At 49.0% G+C, this 23334-nt stretch overlaps 2 protein-coding genes across 3 annotated transcripts; one reads left to right on the top strand and one right to left on the bottom strand.

Annotated features, from left to right (window-relative positions):
- Positions 1–3041: 3041 nt before the first annotated feature.
- ANAPC11 (anaphase promoting complex subunit 11) lies at positions 3042–6650 on the bottom strand. Of its 2 annotated transcripts, none has more exons than XM_075904201.1 (3): positions 6521–6650; positions 4329–4473; positions 3042–4243 (listed from the first exon to the last, which is right to left on the bottom strand). In XM_075904201.1, the coding sequence occupies exons 2-3, from the start codon at positions 4435–4437 to the stop codon at positions 4098–4100; spliced, it is 255 nt and encodes an 84-aa protein (XP_075760316.1). In that variant the 5' UTR covers positions 4438–4473; positions 6521–6650; the 3' UTR covers positions 3042–4097. The 2 variants fall into 2 exon arrangements, with proteins under 2 accessions (XP_075760316.1, XP_006118703.1); XM_006118641.4 differs by lacking the exon at positions 6521–6650 and adding an exon at positions 5899–6033.
- Positions 6651–6695: 45 nt separating this feature from the next.
- On the top strand, positions 6696–21856 carry ALYREF (Aly/REF export factor). The gene is made up of 6 exons (XM_075904199.1): positions 6696–6950; positions 7161–7292; positions 14313–14460; positions 14561–14624; positions 14818–14998; positions 21564–21856. The coding sequence occupies exons 1-6, from the start codon at positions 6720–6722 to the stop codon at positions 21576–21578; spliced, it is 771 nt and encodes a 256-aa protein (XP_075760314.1). The 5' UTR covers positions 6696–6719; the 3' UTR covers positions 21579–21856.
- The last annotated feature ends 1478 nt before the right edge of the window (positions 21857–23334 follow it).

Below are 23334 nucleotides of genomic sequence, written 5' to 3'. Positions count from 1 at the left end.
GCAACAGCCCCTCAGCCCGCTGCCCAGGGAGCAGCCTCCGGGCCCCGCCACGTGCTTTCCGGAGCGCACCCCCGGTGTCCCGGGCAGGGCGGGGCGAGCCGCCCAGGGGCTCTCCCGGTTCCCCGCCAGCTCCTGGCGCCCCCTGGCGGATCCGAGTCCCGCGCGCTCGAGTCCCGCAGGGCAGCGCTGCACTAGGGCGCTTGCTGCATCCATCGTGTCTTTGGTTCAGCGACATCCCCAGCCTGCAGGGACACGCTGCCCCAGTGCCACAGCCACTGGGCCCCCACTCCAGCCAGGGCCAGCGCCACCGGCTGGGGGCTACTGCTGGTGCCCACCCCAATGGGCCCTTCTGGCAACCCCACTGTGCTCTCTGCCCCTCCCGTCACATCTCAGGAAGTCCTTGTTTTAGGCCTGGGAGGGGGAACCGTCAGCAAGCTGGTGGCACGTGGGTTTCCAGGGTTAGCGCTGGCGGGCTCGAGCGGTTTGCTTACCTGTAGGTCTGCAGGCATGGCCGCTCGCAGCGCCGTGTCCACGGTTCACCATTCCCGGCCAACAGGGGCTGCAGGAAGCACTGGCAGGGAAGGGCACACCATGGCCACTGGGACCTGCGAGGGCTCTGTGACTGCACTCACGTAAACAAAACCCTGTCTGGGCTTGCCTGCAGCTAACCCCACAAACTGCTTGCGGCCATGGGCCGGAGGTTCCCCACCCTGATCTAGGCTGCTAAGTGTCAGATGATGTGGGGAAAGCTGAAGCACTCAATGCTTTCTTTGCCTCTGTCTTCACGGACAAGGTCGGCTCCCAGGCTAACGTGCTAAGTGACGCAAGATGGGATGAAGGTGGGCAGCCCTGGGTGGGTAAAGAACATGTTAGAAACTATTTAGAAAAGCTAAACGTACACAAATCCATGGGTCCGGACTTAATGCATCCAGGAGAGCTGAGGGAGTTGGCAAATGTCATTGAGGAACTTCTGGCCATTATCTTTGAAAAGTCGTGGAGTTCGGGAGAGATCCCGGATGATTGGAAAAAGGCAAATGTAGTGCCCATCTTAAAAAAAGGGAAGGAGGACGATCCAGGGATCTATAGGTCGGTCAGTCTTACCTTGGTTCCTGGAAAAATCATGGAAGGGATCCTTAAGGAATCCATTTTGAGGCACTTGGAAGAGGAAAGTGATTAGGAACAGTCAGCATGGATTCACAAAGGGCAAGTCGTGCCTGACCAATCTGATTAGCTTCTGTCATGAGGTAATTGGCTCGGTGGACATGGGGAAGTCAGTGGATGTTATATACCTTGACTTTAGCAAGGCTTTTGATACGGTTTCCCACAATATTCTTGCCAGCAAGTTAAGGGAATGTGGATTGGATAAATGGACGATAAGATGGATAGAAAGTTGGCTAGAAGGCTGGGCCCAGCGGGTAGTGATCAATGGCTCAATGTCAGGATGATGGTCGGTTTCTAGTGGAGTGCCCCAAGGATCTGTTCTAGGACCGGTTTTGTTCAATATCTTTATTAATGACCTGGCTGAGGGGATGGATTGCACCCTCTGCAAGTTTGCAGATGACACTAAGCTAGGGGGAGAGGTAGATACGCTGGCGGGCAGGGATAGAGTCCAGAGTGACTTAGACACATTGGAGGATTGGGCCACAAGAAATCTAATGGCATATTAGGTTGCATTAAGAGGAGCATTGCCAGCAGATCCAGAGATGTCATTATTCCCCTTTATTCAGCTCTGATGAGGCCACATCTGGAGTATTGTGTCCAGTTCTGGGCCCCATACTACAAAAAGGATGTGGACACATTGGAGAGGATCCAGTGGAGGGCAACCAAAATGATTAGGGGGCTGGAGCACATGACCTATGAGGAGCGGCTGAGGGAGTTGGGTCTATTTAGTCTGCAGAAAAGAAGAGTGTGGGGAGGGGGGATTTGAGAGCAGCCTTCAACTTCCTAAAGGGAGGTTCCAAAGAGGATGGAGAGAGGCTGTTCTCAGTGGTAACAGATGGCAGAACAAGGAGCAATGGGCTCAAGTTGTGGTGGGAGAGGTCCAGGTTAGATATTAGGAAAAACAATTTCACTAGGAGGGTGGTGAAGCACTGGAATAGGTTACCTAGGGAAGTAGTGGAGTCTCCAGCCCTAGAGGGCTTTGTCTAGACTGCATCCCTTTTCCGTAAAAGGGATGCAAATTAGACACATTGCAATTGCAAATGAAGCGGGGATTTAAATCCCCTCCGCTTCATTTGCGTAAACATGGCTGCTGCTTTTTTCCGGCTCGGAGCTTTGCCGGAAAAAAGCGCCAGTCTAGACGGGGATCTTTCGGAAAATAAAGCCTTTTCCGAAAGATCCCTTATTCCTCTTAAAATAAGGAATAAGGGATCTTTCGGAAAAGGCTTTATTTTCCGAAAGATCCGCGTCTAGACTGGTGCTTTTTTCTGGCAAAGCCCCGAGCCGGAAAAAAGCGGCAGCCATGTTTACGCAAATGAAGCGGGGGGGGGGGGGGGATTTAAATCCCCACTTCATTTGCAATTGCGATGTGTCTAATTTGCATCCCTTTTACGGAAAAGGGATGCAGTCTAGACACAGCCAAGGCGTTTTAAGTCTCGGCTTGACAAAGCCCTGGCTGGGTTGATTTAGCGGGGATTGGTCCTGCCTAGAGCAGGGGTCTGGACTTGATGACCTTCTGAGGTCTCTTCCAGCTCTATGGTTCTATGTGTCTATCATGTGCCATGTTGCACACCAGGAGGCCCCCCCTACGCGTTCCGCAGAGGGGTGGCCCACACGGTAGAGGACTGACACACCAGGGAGGGATTGTGCCAAGGATGAAGCATCAAGCACAGCTGGTCTGTAGGATGCAAGCAACGTGCCAAGCTAGCGCAGGGCCCCGCCACCCAGAATGGCTAAGGCAAAACCAGAGGCCGCATTCTACCACCTGGTGGCACATCTAGGGAACGTCTTTGACGACGGCATGGGAACAATCCTACTCTGCTGTCCATGGCCTGCTTGTGGGTATCCTCGCTTGGCTCAAAAGCAAAAAGCACGAAGAGAAATTAATCACAGCCATGAGTTTATTGACACCAGTCCAGGGATTGCCACACTACAGCCGGTAAGTGACACACTATTGGCAAGGGGCCTCGTCCCAAAGCCACGAGGGTTCAAAGAACTGGCATGATTCTGGCGCTGCACAGCACAACGGACCAGCGGCTAGGTCTCTGGTGGGAGCAGGCCCTGTATCCCACGGGTCTCACAACAACCTTCGTTTCTGTACTGCTGCATGTGAAGGTATCAGCTCAGGGCCCAGCCTGCCTGCGGTGCACGGGGAATGGCTGCAAAGGCATAAGCAGCTGAGATCATGGATAGAGAGCTGCACACGGCCCTAAGAAGCCCATTTCAACTTGCAGGACCATCTCTCCCCACTTGACAGGCAATGCCAATACCGACTCTGCAGCATGCAATAGTGGTGATGTCTCAGGATGTGAGGGGGGCAGGGCAAGCCAGGACTGAGAGGCCTTTTCAGAGAACACGGATGGGAAGGTACCCCTGATGCAAGAGCTGGGAGAGGTATTATTTAAACAGGGAGGTCCCCTTTAGTTTAGGAAGCAGCTTCTCAAAGGGTCAGACACTGACCCTACTGACATGGCGTGGAGTTGCAAAGGACAAGCCGTGTCTTAACAATCAGGTCCAGGGTGTTTTAAATAAGGCACCCAAACCACAGATCCATGTCTGCATGGCAAAAGGGGCTTTTTACTGACACACACACACATGCTGCGTAGACTCAAGTGTATGAACTCATGTGGGATGCTCAGTCTCAGATCAGGATGAAACAATTAATGCTGAAAGCTGTGACAGCGTGTTGAACCGGCATCTCTGCGGGAAAGGTTAATATGCACCACTCAGATGCTCCCTCTGCCCCAGGCTTCCCTCTTGCCTATGGTGAGTCATAACAGTCTGTGGGCAAGGTTCCTCTGGAAGGGATAGGGAAATGCAAGAAGCTGTATAAATAATTCACTGTTCCAGGGTCTGGAGAGAGGAGACTAAATCCCAAGAAAACACGTTAGCAATAGCGTGTGAAATCCAAGTAGATCTGCTGGCTGGGGGAGGGGCTGTCACTCCTTGAACTTCCACTCCTGCCGGCACATGGGACAGTGCTGCTGGACCTGCTGGGAATTCAGCCACTTGAGAATGCAGTGCATGTGGAAGCAGTGGGAGCACTGGCCCCACACCAGTGGGCAGTCGTCTCCAGGCACCTTACCTGTAAAAGGACAAAACTCATGAGAGAGCGAGAAGGGCGCCCCGGGGTGAAATCCGGCCGGGGGCCAAGGGCCTGGGCTACTCACAGTCTGGGCAGCAGCCATTGAAGGCCATCCGGCAGATGCCACAGTTCTCATCATTGGCCACCCAGAGCCAAGAGGCTACCCCATTCCAGCTCTTTATCTTCACCTTCATCCTGCCGGCTTCTGCCTCCGGGGGTCAAGTCAGCACCTGGCATGAGAAGCAGCTACTCAGACTGAGTTTTATCATTAACCCTTTAGAACATCAGAGCGGCCAGACTGGGTCCATCCAATCCAGCATCCTGTCTTCACTGACAGGAGCCAATGCCAGGTGCTCCAGAGGGAATTGACAGAGCAGGGAATCATCATGTGGTCCCTCCTGTCGCCCATTCCCAGCTTCTGGCAGAGGCCAGGGACACCAGCCCTGCCCATCTTGTCTCTTAGCCACTGATGGACCCTAACCTCCATGAATTTATCTAGCTCTTTTTTGACCCTGTTAAAAGTCTTGGTCTTTACAACATCCTCTGGCAAGGAGTTCCACGAGTTGACTGTGGCTACGTCTATCCTGCGCAAGAAAATATGCAAATGAGGCAAAGCGGTGAATATCGCTATGCCTCATTTGCATACTTAATAAGCCACCATTTTTGCGCAAAAGCCATTCTTCCTGAAAAAAGAGCTGCGCAAAATGGCGGCTCATTAAGTGTGCAAATGAGGTGCAGCGATGTTCACCGCTTTGCCTCATTTGCATATTTTCTTGCACAAGACAGCACAGCATAGACGTAGCTGTTCTTGCGCAAGAATCCACAGAGCATACACACTGCCCGCCCGCTCTTGCGCAAGGAAATTTACAGTACAGCGTGGTAAGAGAGGGCTTCTTGCGCAAGAGCTACGCTCCTTTTTAACAGGTGTAAGCCCTCTGCACAGGAGCTCTTGCGCAAGAGGTCAGCGTGGACACTTGGCAGGGATTTCTTGTGCAAGAAAGCCCTATGTTTAAAATGGCCATCAGAGCTTTCTTGCGCAAGAGAGCGTCCACACTGCCAGGGATGCTCTTGCGCAAAAGCACAGCGCGCACATGGCAGTGTGGACGTGTTCTTGTGCAAGACTTCTTGTACAAGAAACCTTGCGCAAGATATTCTTGCGCAAGAAGCCTCCAGTGTAGACATAGCCTGTGTGTTTTGTGAAGAAAAACTTCCTTTGGCTTGTTGTAAACCTGCTGCCTATTAACTTCATTGAGTGACCCCCTAGTTGTGTTAAGAGGAGTAAATCATAGGTTGGTTCCCCTGCTGAAACAGCTTATATCCCCAGGGGCCATGCAATCTCCTTTGGCTGTCAGCACTGCTTCCTCCCCTGCGGCAGTTCAAAGTGGGATGTAGATGGGACTGTCCCTTCCTCCATAGCTCAGTCATTACTATAGAAACTCTGCCATAGGGAGCCTCTCATCTGAAATCTTCTAGGTTGGGCTTAGTGACCCTGCCTCATCACTGGGCACATCAGGAACCGTAGGTGCCCTTGTGTTTCCGGGCATGGAATGAAAATGGATCGCGACTCCTATTAGCATTCGGCACTTGATTACTGCAGACCAGGGCTGAGGCCGGACGGCTTCCCTGCTCCCCACGGGAAAGGTACTGGCACACACCTAACGCACCGCAGCCCCGAGAGCGCCACACGACCCGGAACGCAACACTGCACAGCTGCTGGGCGCACTGCACAAAGCCCCCCCCTTCAGGATCTCTATGGGGCTCCACGATCTCTGTCTGCTTCACCACCCTGAGAGAGTTCTGCCCACTCCCCTCTCTTTGCAGTCCGGGAGCCCCCCCCGCCCCTAGGGAACGCTCCCAGATCTCTGCCCCACCCCTAGGATTTCTTCCACCCCTACAGAGCCACCCCACCCTAGGGAGTCCCCCTGAGATTTCTCCCGCCCCTAAGGAGCCCCCTCCCGGAACTCTCCAGCCCCCCCTGCCCTAGGGAGTCCCCCTGAGATTTCTCCTGCTCCCCCTGCCCCCCAGGAAGCCCCCCCGATCTGCCCAGCCCCCACTAGGGAGCCCCCCCGATCTGCCCAGCCCCCACTAGGGAGCCCCCCCGATCTGTCCAGCCCCCCCGATCTGCCCAGCCCCCACTAGGGAGCCCCCCCGATCTGCCCAGCCCCCACTAGGGAGCCCCCCCGATCTGTCCAGCCCCCCTTCCAATAGGGAGCCCCCCCCGGATCTGTCCGGGCCAGGCCCCCGCCCCCCGGCACGTGCTCCGGCAGCTCCGCTCACACTCTCTGGCTGGGCCGGCGGGAATCTCTAGGGCCGCGTACCGGAAGTCCCGCCCCCGGCACCCCGCTGTCACGGCCTCGGCCCAACGGAGAGGCGTGTTAGGCGGCTGCGCCCTTCTTGGCGCCCGGGCCCGCCCCTTCCGCTTCCGGCGTCGGCGCAGCGCGGCCGGAAGTGCAGGCCCCGGAGCGGAGCCGCCATCATGGCCGACAAGATGGACATGTCGCTGGACGATATCATCAAGCTGAACCGCAGCCAGCGGGGCGCTCGCGCCGGGGGCGGCCGCGGGGGCCGGGGGCGCGGGGGCGCCGGCCGCGGAGGCGGGCCCGGCCGGGGCAGCGCCGGCGCGGGCCGAGCAGGAGGCGGCCCCGTGCGGAACAGGCCGGTCATGACCCGGGGAGGCGGCAGGAATCGGCCCGCGCCCTACAGCCGGGTACGGAGCGGGGCTGGCCCGCGGGCCGGATTGCGGCGCGCGGGGGCCGGGGCCGGCCCGGGGGCCGGCGGGGCTGGGGGCCGGGCCCGCGGGAGGCCCTTTGTTCTCGCCCAGCCGCAGCGGGCAGGGGGCGAGGAGCCGCGAGCCCCAGCGCAGTGGCGGGGGCCCGGCCGCGGGGCTTGGTCGCTGAGGGGATTTGTTCTGTTTCAGCCAAAGCAGCTCCCCGAGAAGTGGCAGCACGACCTGTTCGATAGCGGCTTCGGGGCTGGGGCTGGCGTGGAAACCGGGGGGAAGCTCCTGGTTTCTAATCTGGACTTCGGTGTGTCGGATGCAGATATCCAGGTAAGAAAGTGCCCCCCCCCCACGTCGGAAAAGCACCAGAGGTGACGCTTTGCGGTAGTTGGCATGTGCCTCTTTTCATCAATACTGTGTTTTCTGAGCTCTACGAACCCTTCCTCATGGATGGATACTGTGATCTCCAAGGCAGTTCACTTTGTATTATTATTATTATTGCAGCCAGCACTTCTGATTTGACTCTTTTGGTACTATCTGATGTGACTGGAGTGCAAAAAAAAGTTGTTTAGCTTTTCTCTAGTTTGTTGTATAATGAATGGCTGAGCAAAAGTGCATGTGTGGAAAGCTGTGATGTTTGGATCTGAAAATGTAATGTAACTTGTCCAAAATCTGAAACATGCAGATCCCAATAAATGCATTAATAGAATGCTTTACAGGGTTGCTTTGTTTAATTCTCTCTACTGTTAAGATCTTGCTTTTTGTCACACACATACACTGTCTCTTTTTCACATCCACTTTTCTTCCTCCAACCTGTCTTTTTTTCCAGTTCAGAACTCTTATGTTAGGCAAAACTTGTATTGGGTTGTGAGATCTCTAGTCAACTGAGGTGGGGACATGCTTTTAGGGAACTAGCGCAAAAAGCATATGGGTTACGTACTCTTCTACTATAGCATCTGTAACTATCATCATATTGTAAAGGAGCTAAGATCTCTCAGCTGAAATGTAGTAGCCCTTGTGTTTGCTCTACTTATCTTCTTTGAGACATGTCGAAAGTCTCTTAGGCTAGTAACCACTGACCATTGACAAATATATCCTAAAGTATTTTGAGTTAGCTTAATACAACTAAAGTGCAGGCTCACAGGCTTGAAGAATAGCCTCCCGCTAGTCACCTGGGTGCTGAGTCTCAAACGTAGGCCACTAACTTTCAATTGACTTTCATGGAAATTAGGAACAGAAATACCTATGATAATCTGGGTCCTAGTTGTCAAAGTGCTATCAGATGTGCCAATCCAGGTCTTAGGAGACTTAAGAGGTCTTTTCCAACACATTGTGCAAGTTAGAGGCCTTCAGGTTGGCAGGTCCTGATGAAATACATCCTTGAATACTGAAGGAGCTGTCTGAAGAGATCTGAGCCATGAACGATTACCTTTGAGAACTCAGGGAGGATGGGAGAGATCTTGGAGGACTGGCAAAGGGCACATATAGCACCTAACTCTTAAAAGGAGAATAAGGACAATCCAGGGAATAAACAATTTGCTTAATTTGGGAACCCAGAAAGATAATGAAGCAAGTATTCCATCAGTTTGTGAGCACCTAGATGATCATAAAGTGGTAAGTAATAAGCAACATGCATTTGTCAAACAAATTTCAAATCAACCTAATAATTAATAAGCCTTGTGGATAGGGCTGAATAGTGGGGTGATATATCTCGATTGTAATAAGACTTTTGATACTTTCTCACATGACCTGTTATAAGCAAACTAGAACTGTAGCCTCGATGAACCGACCTAAAAGGTGGTTGCGTAATTGGTTGGAAAACCACACTTCGAGAATAGTTAGGAATGGATCACGGCCAAGCTGGAAATTGATTGAAATGGAGTCCCTCAGGGATCAGTTTTGGGTCTGGTTCTATTCAGTATCGTCGTAAATTAATTGGATAGTGGCATAGAGCAGGGGTTTTCAGACACTGGGTCGCGGCTTGTAAGGGCAAATGACTAACTGGCCGTGAGATGCTTTGTTCACGTGCACCTTCGCAGCTCCCATTGGCTGATCTGTGGCCAATGGGAGCTGTAATTGACGGTAAACAGGATTAGAACACAAAATGGTCTCAACAAACCAGAGAAATGGTCTGAAATAAATAGGAGGAACTTTAACAAGGACCAATCTAAAGTATCACACTTAGGAGTGAATAATCAGTTGCACAAATAAAAAATGGGAAATGACTACCTAGGATGGACTACAATAGGGGAAAAAAATCTTGGGGTTATAGTGGATCACAAACTAAATACGAGCCAATGGTGTAATACTATTGCAAAAAAAGCAAACATCACTTGGGGATGATGTAGTAGGAGTGTTGCAAGCAAGACATGAGAGGTAATTTTTCCACATAGCACTGAGCCTCAGTTGCAGTATTGTTTCCAGTTCTGGGCACCACCCTTGGAAAAAAAATTGGAATTTTTGTTTTGTATAATGGAAGACAGGGGAGTGGAGGATAATAACAGTGTTCAAATGTGTAAAAAGTTTGTTGTAAAAAGGAGTGTGGTGTGTTCTGCTCCTCCCCTGAGGATAGGACAAGTAATGGACTTAAATTGCGGCAGGAGAGATTTAGGTTAGGCATTAGAAATCATTTTGTAACTGTAAGGGAAGTTAAGCACAGGAGCAGCTTACCCAAGGTAGGTTGTGGAATCTCCATCATTGAAAGTTTTTAAGAACAGGTTAGACAAACACCTGTCAGAGATTGTCAGATAATGGTCCTGCTTCAGCGCAGGGTTCTGAACTAAGTGACCTCTAGAGGTCTGTTTCAGGCTTACGCTTTGTTTTTCTGTTAAGCTAACTTGATTGAATTAACATAATTGAACACCACATCTTTTGTACTCAAGGCAGGACTGTGGAACTTTTTTATGAAACACCAAAATTAAATGAGTAACTTTATTTCAAATCAGTCCATCTGCACAGAATGCTTATTGTGGGATTGTTTAAATGGGAAATACTGTGATTGTGCACAGAGAAACATAGGAACCTCTGGTTTTAGGGAATATGCTTCCCAAGTCACAGGCTGAGCATTCAGGCTACATTCATTTGAAAACATCTGAGCTGCCCAAAGGAACTTGGTCTGGGTTGAGGTAGTGCTTTTTCTATTAAATGTAGCGTCAGCTTCAAACTGAAGCCTGTGCATTTGCTGCTGCATACATGTTTTGTATGGTAACAGCTGTGAAGAAAATATACTTATAAAATGAGGTTTAAGTGATTTGTCACCAGATCCTGGAATCATTGTGGATAATTCTCTGAAAACATCCACTCAGTGTGCGGCAGAGGTCCAAAAAAGTGAACAGAGTGTTAGAGATCATTAAGAGGGATAGACAAGAAGACAGAAAATATAATATTGCAACTATATAAATCCATGATATGCCGACATTTTGAATATTGAGTGCACTTATGGTCATCCCATCTCAAAAAAGTTATATTGGAATTGGAAAATTTTCAGAAAAAGGAAAGGAATATAATTAGCAGTCTGGAACAGCTGCCCTATGAGGAAAGATTAATAAGATTGAGACTTTTCAGCTTGGAAATGAAACAACTAAGGGCTGATATGCAGAAACCTTCAGATCTGTGGATTTATGCGGGTATTCGCATTTGTGGATATGGAGGTGGAGATCTGCAGCTCTTTTTTGCAAATGGAGATACAAACATTATATCTAGAACCCTGCATATTTACAGAAATCCACTTTATATCTACGGGTATCCACATCCCTGGCTGCAAATGCCGACTAGTGATGTAAAGGGTTAACCTGTTACATGCCCCTTGCTGGCATAAATACCAGAGTAACCAGTTAACTGGCAGGGGACTGCTCTGGCCCAGCAGCTCAGCTGGAGCAGCCCCCTCACCCATGTACCACCATAATGGGGGGCTGTTCCAGCCTGTCTGGGCCCATTGCATTGGGGGGAGAGATGCTCGAGCCCAGCCTGGCTGGAGCAGTCCCCCATCATAGAATCACATTATGCTTAACCGGTCATTAGCTTTTAACCAGGATTTTACATCCCTAATGTGGATATGAATTTTGCATCCCTGCTGGATTGTTGTGATAGAAGTCTATAAAATCATGACTGGCATGGAGAAAGCAAATAAGGAAGTGTTATTTACACCTCACAGCACAAGATCTGGAGGTCACTCAAGGAAATAAATAGGCAAGAGAAGTAAGTATTTTTTCACACAACACATAGTCACCCTGTGGAACTCTTTGCCAGAGAATGTCATGAAAGCCAAGGTTATAACGGGGTTCAAAAAAGAACTAGATAAACTCATGGAGGTTAGGTCATAGAATCATCGAGCTGGAAGAGACCTCAGGAGGCATCAAGTCCAGTCCCCTGCCCAAGGCAGGACCAATCCCCACTAAATCAACCCAGCCAGGGCTCTGTCAATCTGAGACTTAAAAATCTCTATGGATGGAGATTCCACCCTTGCCCTAGGTAACACATTCCAGCGCTTCACCACCCGCCTAGTGAAACAGTTTTTCCTAATATCCAACCTGGGCCTCTCCCACCACAACTTGAGACCATTGCTCCTTGTTCTGCCTTCTGTCACCATTGGGAACAGCCTCTCTTCAGCCTCTTCGGAACCTCCCTTCAGGAAGTTGAAGGCTGCTATCAAATCCCCCCTCACTCTTCTCTTCTGCAGATTAAACAGACCCAAATCCCTCAGCCTCTCCTGGTAGGTCAAGTGCTCCAGCCCCCTAATCATTTTGGTTGCCCTCCGCTGGACCCTCTCCAATGCGTCCACATCCTTTCTATAGCGGGGGACCCAGAACTGGACACACTACTCCAGATGTGGCCTCCTCAGAGCCGAATGAAGGGGAATAATCACTTCTCTAGATCTGCTGTCAATGCTCCTCCTAATGCGCCCTAATATGCCATTAGCCACCAATGTCTGTTAGCCAGGATGGGTAGGAATGGTGTCCCTAGTCTGTTTTCCAGAAGCTAGGATGGGGAACGGGATGGATCACTTCATGATCACCTGTTCTGTTCATTCCCTCTGGGACACCTTGAATGTCGAAGATAGGACATTGGGCTAGATGGTCCTTTATTCTGACCTAGTATGGCTGTTCTCATGAATGTGTGTGTGTGTGTATATAGTGACTTGGGCTGTAACAAAGCTTCCTGTTCCTTGAATAAACTGTGGTGTTCTTCAGTTGGCTTCTACTTCTCAAATCTGCAGCAAGGTGAGACCTGTTCCATGGAAGTGATTGATGCGAGTGTTTTGGAAGTAGGGGGCTTGCACTCCTTTATTGCAGACATGACACGTGAAATGAAGGCAACCTAGAAACAAGCCTGAAGACTGCTTGCTGTAAGGGATGAATAACTTTTATGTAAGTGTTCCTCTTCCAAGGACATGAAGGAGGTGTCCCCTTGCTGCTGCTGAAGAAATTGGGGGAGAGTAGAGAAGTGACTTGCTCAGAGTGATTCAGTGGCAAATTTGGATTATAACCGAAGTCTTTGTCCTTCTGGATCCTGCCTGGGCCAGCAGAACAGTAGGGAACTTGACTTCTGGAGCATATTTTTATTAAGCTCCAGAATGACAGGATCCGATTTCAAACTGAGGCCGTTTTAGCAAAAATCTCAAAGACCCTAGTGGTGATATGAGCACCCTAGGAATCCTTAAATGTAGAGTAGCAATGACAGTCACTTCTCTCTCACGAGGGAGATGGACTGGTCTCGTGTGTTCTGAGATATGGCCTCATTGGCGTGGCCTCAGTCTGGAGACATGGAGCCCTTCGTTCGCCTGAAGGAGGATTCAACTAAACGTTACCGGAGCGACTGCGTTGCTTTGTGGCTGAAGAGTGTTGCAGTAAAACACTAGAAGGGCCATGCTGGGTCAGACTAATAGTCCATTAACGCCCCATCCCATCTTCTGACAGTGGCCCGTGGCAGGTGCTTCAGAGGGAATGAGCAGAGCAAGCAATTTTTGAGTGATTCATCTCCTGTCATTGGCGCCCAGCTTCTGGCAGTCAGAGGCTAGGGACACCCAGGTCCTGGGCTTTCATCCCTGAGCTCTGTGGCTAATTGTCATGGAGCAGAATGACTTATTCTATCAATGAACCTACCTACTGCTTTTTTTGGAGCTTGTTATAATTTTGGCATTTGCGACATCCCCAGCCCCAAGTTCCACAGGTTGACTGCTCTTTGCCTGAAGAAGTACTTCCTTTTGTTTGTTTTAAACCTGCTGCTTATGGATTTCAGTGGGTAATCTCTGGTTCTTATGAGAAGGAGTAAATAGCACTCTCTTCTTTACTTTCTCCACTCCAGTCATCTGTGTTCTCTCCTCAGTCTTCTCTTTTCCAAGCTGAAAAGTCCCAGTCTTTCCTCTTTTTTTGTTGCCTTTCTGTCTCTGTTCCAATATCAGTTTTGAGGTGGCCCGTGACCAGGTCTGCAGGCAATTCTCAAAGTATGGGTGTACCATGGCTTTATATAGAGGCCTTAGGATATATTCTGTGTTATCTTTCCCATTCCTAAATGGTCCTATCATTCTCATAGCTTTTGTGACTGCCTCAGCACATTGAGCAAGTGTTTTCAGAGAACTATCCACAGTGACTCCAAGCCCTTTCTTGAGTGGGAACAGCTAATTTGGGCCTCCTTGTTCGGAATGTGCAGCGGGGATTGTTTTCTCATGTGCCTTGCTTTGCATTTAGCAACCGTGTTTCATCTGCATTTCGTTGCCCAGTCACCCACTTCAGTGATACCCTTTTGTAACTCTTCCCAATCAGCTTTGGACTTAATTATCCTGAGTAATTTTGTAATTTTGTATTGTCTGCAAATTTTGCCACCTCATTGTTTACCCCCTTTTCCAGATAATTTCTGAGGATACTGCATAGCACTGGTCCCAGTGCAGACCCCTGGGGGGACACTACTTATCTCTTTCCATTCTGAAACTGATCATTTGTTCCCATCCAATGACTGATCCAGGAGAGGGCCTTCCCTTTTACCCCATGACAGTTTATTTTGCTTAAGAGCCTTTGTTGAGGGACCCTGTCAAAGGCTTTCTGGAAGTCTTAAATACACTGTAACCAGTGGCTCACCTGTGTCCACATCTATGTTGATTCTCTCAAGGAATTTACCTCCAGTACAGGGCCAGTAAGTTTGTTTTTGGAACTGCTTTGTGTGTGTGATTTTGTTCCCTTCTTTCATAAATGTTTTTCCTGGGCTGCTAACATTTACAATTTTAACAGCTGTAACCCTCTGAAACCTGGTGCTTGTATTAGAGAAGCTGTAGCCTTTGTCCTTTGCTGCCTAGTGCTGCTGTAAGATGGATGTCCTGGAGGCACGTGGCTAACAGCTCCTCTCTCTCTTGCCCAGGAGCTGTTTGCGGAGTTTGGGACCCTGAAGAAGGCAGCGGTGCATTATGATCGGTCTGGACGCAGTTTAGGGACAGCAGATGTGCACTTCGAAAGAAAGGCAGATGCTCTGAAAGCTATGAAGCAGTACAATGGAGTCCCCCTGGATGGTGAGTCTGGCAGATGTCACAGGACATTTCACTCACTGGGTGGGGGATGCTAGATACCAGTGGTGTGTGTAAAGGTTAATTTTTACTCTCTCTCTCTCAGGGCGCCCTATGAACATTCAGCTGGTTACATCACAGATAGACACACAGAGGAGACCAGCACAGAGGTGAGAAGCTTTTGCTGCTATGGGCCCTATTGCACCTGATTAGCCTAAGGGCTGAGCTGACCTTGTCCCTCTCTTTGTGCAGCAATGAGGCTGTGGGTTTCCAGGTTTCTGTACAGTGATCTCTGTGGCTGCGGGGGTTGATTAGCGTGTACTGTGCCTGTAATATGGCGCGCTCTCTCTCTCTGCTTTGCAGTGTAAACAGAGGAGGCATGACCAGAAACCGTGGTGGTTCAGGAGGATTTGGTGGTGGAGGTGGCAACCGGCGAGGTAACCGTGGTGGGAACCGAGGTAGAGGCAGAGGGGCTGGAAGAAGTTCCAAACAGCAGCTCTCTGCAGAAGAACTAGATGCACAGTTGGATGCTTATAATGCCAGGGTAAGTGGAAATGGAAGGGTGAGCTGCCAGTGGCTGCACAGAAACATAACACGGAACCAAAGCTGTACCTGCTTCCTTTTGTTAATTTCATTCCCCACAATGCACTGTTAGCTACTCTTACTCATGACTCAGGATCAGCCACTTCTGGGGGGGACATTCTGCCACATCCAGGGCCAGTTTTTCAAACAGGCTGAGTGTCCACGTGGGCCGGACTCTCACGTGTAATTGCTGCCTGTTGCACATGCTGGGAACACACAGATGAACACAAACTGCACATCTAATTTAACTGACACTATGGATTCAACAAGGAAGAAAGGAAATGTAACGAGCTGAGTTGGAGTTGTTCTTGTGATGGGGAATGGCTGTAATTACAGGTGGTACCTCCAGTGCCTACTGCCCTGTACACCAGTAATAAAGAATCAGTAATCCACGGGAGGCAAACCAAACAGACTAGTCTGAGACTGCTAGAGAAAGTGGGGGCAGGATGGGCTGTTAAGGGAGGAAGTAGGTCCCATATATAAGCCCGGGGATGTCATTAGTAAATCCCAAGGCTGAGAGTGAATAGCTAAAATGTGCCTACCACAAACTAACTAAAAAGTTGATAAAGAACAGGCAGTGAAGTTTGTGGGAAAGAGAATCCCCATTGGCTGGCCATATGAAATTCCTTCTGTACTAAGGCAGTTGCGTGACACATTCATTGTACTACTGGCCGTGTAACAGTCCAGTCCTGGATAACTGGGGTGTTCTTGAAGATTGAAGGGAGCGGATTTGGCTACTTAGCAGAATCAAAATGTTCCAGTGAACGACTGGCCAGTAAGATTTATCACTGGTGAAAGAATGGAAGAAATGTGATTTGGAAAACCACTCCACATCTATATGAAGCAGCAATAAGCAGCATTGTGGACTTACAAGGGCAAATCTTGATAAGCAAACCTGATTGCTTTCTCTGATAGAACTACAAAAATAGCCTTGGAGGAAATGCAGTAGACACGGTCTTGTGGGATTTTCATAAAGAATTGAAAAGTCGCTTAAAATCTCAGTTTGAAAACTTGGCTTGGAAACTGATCCAAACCGGACAAAAAGGATCACAAATAGAGTAGGCAGTTGTGAGAAGGCATTTCTGGTGATTGATCCTGCACAGTGTTGCTGAAACTCTCTGTAATACTGAAATAGAGCAACAATGAGGGAAATTATACGAAGGGATCTGGAGATTAGAACCTTGGCTACAAGAGACTGAAGGGTGGATGGGCAGGAGTCTGGGAACATGGCCAATATGAAGTTTTGCACAGGCAGGCCCAAAAAATCCGCTGCAAGACCAGGTTCTGCTCCAAAGCAGTGCTGCTCAGCCTGGATACTGTTGTAAGCTGTGAATGCATCTCTCTATGTTGTGGGCCACATTCATACAATGTATATACTACTGCTATCGCCTTGAGGGTGTCACATGGGCTGCAATGATGTACAGGTTGGGCCGCATGCCAAGAACCGCTGCTCCAAAGTTATGTCAGTCGGATGGGGCTGAGTAGTGATCCCCAATTGGCCGTTACCTCAGCAGGACTGTACCTTTGCTAATGTAGCTTCAGGGAATCCCCTGAATCGTCAAAGTACCATTTTGCGACTATCAGCTGCAACCCACTAGGAGTGTTTCCAGTATCCAAGGCAGCAGTGCGGGGTGGCAGGGGAGCCAGTTTAAAACCAGCTTCCTACGCAGACAGTCTGCCTATCACTCTGCGCTGCTGCCTGTGCCACTGATACAAAGGCGGCAGCAGCCCCTGTCTGGGGGGGGGGGGGGGGGGGGGAGGAGGGCGGGTCTGAGCTCCCCATGGACAGAGGCTGCTCTGGGGGAAACTCAAGCCCCCCACAGACAGGGACTGCTCCCTTCCCTCCTCCCCCGCTGCCTCTGATAGAAACAGCAATGCGGGGGGGGGGGGGGACACTGGCTTTCAGGCTGGCTCCCCCGAGCACCAGCTCCTGCTCTCCCCCCCCCCTTACCCCCTCTGATACAGAAGCAGCAAGGGGAGGGGGGAAATGTGTATAGTCAACAAGATAACCGATAAGACTAGGCTTATTAGTTAATCGTATAGTCGACTATATTCACATCCCTACTCCATGTTCCCCCGCCACCTCCCCCTGCTGTGGGAGTGGTGGGTAAAAGCCTTGGCAGAGCGTGTCGCTGTGCTGCCATTCCCTCAGCTGGAAGGGAGGGGGAGCAATAGCGCACAGAGCTGCTTCCACCTGCCAGGGTCCAGACTAGGGATGCAATATAAAGACACCATAATAGAGGCCCAACTTAAATGTATACCCCAAATTAAAAACATAGCAAGAGACCTAAAAAAGAGTGACCATGGCTAAACCACCATGTAAAAGAAGCAGTGAGGGACAAAAAGGTATCTTTTAAGAAGTGGAAGTCCAATCCTAGTGAGATAAATAGAACAGAACATAAACACTGTCAAATCAAGTGTAAAAATGAAATAAGAAAAGCAAAAAAAGATTTTGAGGAACAGCTAGCCAAAAACTCAAAAAGAAATAACAAAATGTTTAAGTACATTAGAAGCAGGAAGCCTGCTAAAAAACCTGTGGGTCCCCTAGATGATCGAGCTATAAAAGGAGCAATCAAGGACAATAAAGCCATTGCGGAGAAACTAAATGATTTCTTTGCTTCAGTCTTCACGGCTGAGGACGTTGGGGGGAGATTCCTGAATCTGCACCGTCCTTTGTGGGTGATGAATCTGAGGAACTGTCCCGGATTGAAGTGTCATTAGAGGAGGTTTTGGAACAAATAGAAAAACTTAATGTTAACAAATCTTCGGGACCGGATGGCATTCATCCAAGGGTTCTAAAAGAACTCAAATGGGAAATTGCTGAGCTATTATCTGTGGTTTGTAACCTATCCTTTAAATCGGCTTCTGTACCTAATGACTGGAAAGTAGCCAACGTGACACCAATATTTAAAAAGGGCGATCCTGGCGATCCTGGCAATTACAGACCGGTAAGTCTAACTTCAGTACCGGGCAAATTAGTCGAAACAATAGTAAAGAATAAAATTGTGAAGCATGTAGAAGAACATAATTTGTTGGACAAAAGTCAACATGGTTTCTGTAAAGGGAAATCCTGTTTTACTAATCTGTTAGAGTTCTTTGAAGGGGTTAACAAACATGCGGACAAGGGGGATCCAGTAGATATAGTATACTTGAATTTTCAGAAAGCCTTTGACAAGGTCCCTCACCAAAGGCTCTTGTGTAAATTACATGGCCATGGGATAAGAGGGAAGGTACTTTCTTGGATTGAGAACTGGTTAAAAGACAGGAAACAAAGGGTAGGAATAAATGGTAAATTTTCAGATTGGAGAGGGGTAACTAGTGTATACCCCAAGGGTCAGTCCTGGGACCAATCCTTTACAACTTATTCATAAATGATCTGGAGAAAGGGGTAAGCAGTGAGGTGGTAAAGTTTGCAGATGATACAAAACTGTTTAGGACAGTCAAGACAGAAGCAGACTGTGAGGGACTCCAAGAAGATCTCACCAAACTGAGTGATTGGGCAACAGAATGGCAAATGAAATGTAATGTGGATAAGTGTAAAGTAATGCACATCGGGAAAAATAACCCCAACTATATGTACAGTATGATGGGGGCTAATTTGGCTACGACAAATCAGGAAAGAGATCTTGGAGTTATTGTGGACAGTTCTCTGAAAACTTCCACACAGTGTGCAGCGGCAGTCAAAAAGGCAAATAGGATGCTAGGAATTTAGGAAAGGGATAGAAAATAAGACCCAGAATATTTTACTGCCCCTGTATAAAACTGGTACACCCACATTTTGAATACTGTGTACAGATGTGGTCTCCTCAACTCAAAAAAGATATTTTGGCCTTGGAAAGGGTTCAAAAAAGGGCAACTAAAATGATTAGGGGTTTGGAACGGGTCCCATATGAGGAGAGGCTAAAGAGACTGGGACTTTTCAGTTTAGAAAAGAGGCGACTGAGGGGGGATGTGATAGAGGTCTATAAAATCATGAGTGGTGTGGAGAGGGCCAATAAAGAAAAGTTATTTATTAGTTCCCTAAATAGAAGAACTAGAGGACACCAAATGAAATTAATGGGGAGCAGGTTTAAAACTAATAAAAGAAAGTTCTTCTTCACACAGCGTGTAGTCAACCTGTGGAACTCCTTGCCAGAGGAGGCTGTGAAGGCTAGGACTATAATAGAGTTTAAAGAGACGCTAGATAATTTCATGGAGGTTAGGTCCATAAAAGGCTATTAGCCAGCGGATAAAATGGTGTCCTTGGCCTCTGTCTGTCAGAGGCTGGAGAGGGATGGCAGGAGACAAATTGCTTGATCGTTGTCTTCGGTCCACCCTCTCTGGGGCACCTGGTGCTGGCCACTGTTGGCAGACAGGATACTGGGCTAGATGGACCTTTGGTCTGACCCAGTATGGCCGTTCTTATGTTCTAATAGTCGATTAACCAATAAGCAAAAGCTTATAGGGCCAGTGGTCTCCAACCTTGTTACACCCAAGATCATTTTTAAATCTCAGAACCGGCGAAGATCCACCGCCCCGCCCCTTCCTTGAAGCCCCGCCCCCTCTATTCTTCTCCTGTCCATCACTTGCTATCCCCAGCCCATACTCACACACTCTCATAAACAGTTTATTTTTAAAATTATATAAAAAATTAAAATCACATGTTTATAGTTATGAAATAAATGGTCTGTTTTTTATTCATGCTATTTACATCTAAAATGAAACATTTATTATACATTTTGTGGAGACAGAGTTCTGTGGCGGGGGCAGGGTGAGGGAACAGAGTGCTGGGAGGGCAGAGGACAGGGTGCCAGTGGGGACAGAGTTCAGGGATTGGGAACAGGAATGGGGACAGAATTCTGTAGCTGGGCACAGGTGAGTGGGGACAGAGTTCTGTGGCTGGAGACGGGAGTGGGGTGCCAGTGGAGGCAGAGAGTCCTCTGCATCTGCCTCCTCCCAGGGTTCCGCCCCCAGAGGGAAACCAGTGCGTGCCTGCCCCGGGGCCGACCCCTCCAGCCCCCAGAGCAGGGAAGCCCTGCGTGTGACTGCCCCAGGGCCGACCACCCTCCCCACGCAGGGAAGCCCTGCATGCACGTGCCTGCCCTGGGGCCAACCTGCCTCCCCCGGGCTGACTCACCCCTCCTGTGCAGTGCAGGGAGCCGATGCTCCCTCCCGCAGTACACCCGGCAGAGCAGCTAGCGCACTTCCGGAATCGCTGGCTGTGGCGCTAAGCTGCGGGACCTCTGTCCATCCCTGGGAATCCAACACTACCTCCATTTTCACTTGAGGTAGGTAGTGGGGCTTCTCGGGAGTGGAAGGGAAATGGGGGCGGGGCGAACAGGGAGTGGAAGGGAAATGGGGGCGGGGCGCAATCAACTGGTCGATCGTGATCAGAAGCAGCAGCACCAGATGACAGGCAGCCGATCCGCGAGGGAAGCTGGTTTTTAAACTGGCTCCCCGTGTGGACCAGCTCCTGCCTGGCACCCTGCGTGGCTGCCTCTGATTCAATGACTGCCAGCCCCGCCCTCGGGGACTAGAGAATCGTTGACTAATCGATAACATTTCATGAGGTTACTTGACTATTCAGTATATTTAATACCCCTAGTCCAGACCATGTCTGTTCCCACACTGCTGACACCCGGGGTGTAGCGCGTACAATAGTATGAAACATGAGGTGATTGAGGAGGAGAGCCTCGAGGAGAATAAGAGGAAAAAACACTGATAATGAGATGAGCCAAGCAGTAGAATCAACTCCTTGGGGAAGTGGTAGCATTTAAATGGGGACTGTTCTAATGACAGGACGAAGCACTTGAAAATGTAGAGCAGACATCTATACAGAAGCAGGGAAATAAAAGTCTTGTTGGTATTAGAAATGGACACTGATTTTATATCATTTTAAAATGTGCCAAGTAACTGGTACAAATCTCTAATGCGTTTAAACTAGTGTAGAAACCATTTCATATTTAGCTGAAGCCATTCTGTATAACAAGCCATTTCAGTTTGTGTCTGCACGTATACTAGAGGGAGTGAACTGGCCTTCACCAAGGTGGGGAGAGGCCAGAAGGATGCGCTGTTGGAATGTGTTAATGAACTATTTTGAGCTGAACCTTGAACTCCCTCTAAACCTGTTTCTTTCTCCGCTGATGATAATTCCTCTTTGAAGTTCGCTTTGATTTCTTGTCCTGACGTCAGACTTGTTTGGTTAAGGGTATAAAATACTAGGATTGATTGTATTAGCCAGCCTTACTGGGCCCGGCTCTGCTGAGACCACATTTGGCTCACTTTGCTTTTATTAGCCGCATAAACTGAGTGAAGTCTTTGCTTCAACACTAGTTTGACCATTTCTTATCTAGTGGCTTGCTATGTTCCACTGGCTTAGGAAGACAGTATCAAATTGACCTGATTAAACCAGTGCACTTTTCTAGGGTAAAGGCCTAACTCTGTCTGAAAACTGAATTTGAACAGTAACATTTGGGGTGAGACCCATGGAAAGCTTTTTCCTGTTCTGTCTTGCAGCATTGTGAACAACCTCTTCTCTCTCCTTCTAGATGGACACCAGTTAAAGCAGTGAGCACATCCCCAGCATGGAAAGGACTCCAGACATCTCATTCCATGCTCTCTGGCGGGGTGTATGACTGTGGCCACAAATATCAAGGACGGAATTTGTTTTACTTTTATGTTTTGGAATAGGTTTTAAACTCATGTAAAGGGTTTTTTTTTTTTAAATTCTGAAACAGACCTGTTTTGTACTGAGTTATTTTTGGGATAAATTTTACTGGTTGCCTGTTGGGCCGAGGTGGTTTTTTCACCTTTGCCATAATAAAATAGAAATGTGTCTAGAGCTGTAAATGTCTGCTTCCCGTCACAGCTGGAGTCCAGGGATGGTGCCTGGCTCGGGGCTGCAGAAATATGACTCTCATGGTTGGGGATCAAGGGAATTGGTTTGCAGGCCCATTTTGAAATGCTGGTGTCAAGTCACTGTCCTCTGGGGAAGGAGAGTGCTGTTCTGCCTCAGTTTCCCCATCCCCACACTCTGTGGTGGCCTGTAAACTGAAGCCACCAACTTCTCTGTTCTGAGTAGATCCCATGGGCACTGCTGCCTTACACATCTGCTGGAAATGAAGACTCACTCCAGTGTAACGAGCGAATCGAGGAGGGTGCTCAAAACCCCCTTGCTGGTCTCTGGGAGGAGGTGTGAATTTCTTGTTGAAGCTGTTTTGTATTTAACACTTGATTCCAAAGTTCAGTGCTGAGCCCACGTCTTCAGTATTTTTACTGTAAACAGTTGCTGTGCAGATTCAGTGACTCCAAAATGCCAAGTAAAGATTTAGTCTTTCAACTATCAATTCCCTATTGAATTATTTCTATAAATGGCTCTGGTGTCTGATTTTAAAAACTTCTAGCAAAGAATCTAGAGGTCATAATGTTTTTTGTACTCGGGGGCTGCCTGTCCATAGGCGCAAATTAGATGGTTGCCTAGGGCGCCAAATTAAACAGCTGTTGAGGGCGTTTGGAGGCAGGGGCGCCAATCGCACGTTTCGCCTAGGGTGCCAGTTGTTGGCAGCTCGTCTAGGGCTGCTCCTGTTTGTACTCGTTACTAAACTACTGGTAGTGGCAGTTGGGCCTGGAAACAAGTTACCTTCCAGCTCTTTGGGGAGATGCACTGAAGGAAACCTCAGCTTGTATGTGTGTAAAAGCAAACCTGGCTGATTATGTAGGATACCTCTTCTACCTTCCCAGTAGTGCTCAAAATGGAAAGGAACTAACTGTAGAAATCAAGAGAAAGCAAATCCTACACATGGCCCTTGTGCCAATGCAACCAGGAGCATTTCATTTGCCTACAGGCCCAAAATATAATTGACAAACTATGAGAACTTTTCAAGACTTGCAAGGCTAGAGAGGAGAATTTCTACATCAGTGGGAGGTAGGATCACTGTTCATTATTCCAGAGCAAAAACAAGCAATGAGTTAAGTAGACTTTTCAGTGTGGAAAAGTTGATTGGGATCTGCTGATGGATCTTGGAGCCTCTGACAGGTGATCCTGACTGGTTTGGCCAAGAGGCTATCAAGTGCCAGCACTTCAGTTGCCCCTCTCCCCCCCACTGCTGTGCACCTTCTGCCCTTTGCCTTGGAGCTGTCCCCTCAGGAGCCTCCTGCTTTCTGGGTGCTGATGCCCCACAGAGCAGAGAGGGGGCACAACAGGACTTGGGATGGAGTTTGCTGGCTGTGGGACAATGGAGGGTATTGGGGGGGTTGCAGACCTACGGACAGTAGTGACGGGTCTCGAAGAGGACACGCGCACAGCGGGGGCGCGGCAAG

The sequence above is a fragment of the Pelodiscus sinensis genome, chromosome 20 (assembly GCF_049634645.1).
Source record: "Pelodiscus sinensis isolate JC-2024 chromosome 20, ASM4963464v1, whole genome shotgun sequence".
Lineage (NCBI taxonomy): Eukaryota > Metazoa > Chordata > Testudines > Trionychidae > Pelodiscus > Pelodiscus sinensis.
This window is presented reverse-complemented; position numbering and strand designations above follow the sequence as displayed.

Bases quoted from the DNA above. Each gene is read 5' to 3' on its own strand.
- ANAPC11 (XM_075904201.1), bottom strand. From the start codon at position 4,437: ATGAAGGTGAAGATAAAGAGCTGGAATGGGGTAGCCTCTTGGCTCTGG. The intron at 4,244-4,328 runs GTGAGTAGCCCA...GTCCTTTTACAG, and splicing joins CAATGGCTGCTGCCCAGACT to GTAAGGTGCCTGGAGACGAC.
- ALYREF (XM_075904199.1), top strand. From the start codon at position 6,720: ATGGCCGACAAGATGGACATGTCGCTGGACGATATCATCAAGCTGAAC. The intron at 7,293-14,312 runs GTAAGAAAGTGC...TCTCTTGCCCAG, and splicing joins TGTCGGATGCAGATATCCAG to GAGCTGTTTGCGGAGTTTGG. The intron at 14,461-14,560 runs GTGAGTCTGGCA...TCTCTCTCTCAG, and splicing joins CAATGGAGTCCCCCTGGATG to GGCGCCCTATGAACATTCAG.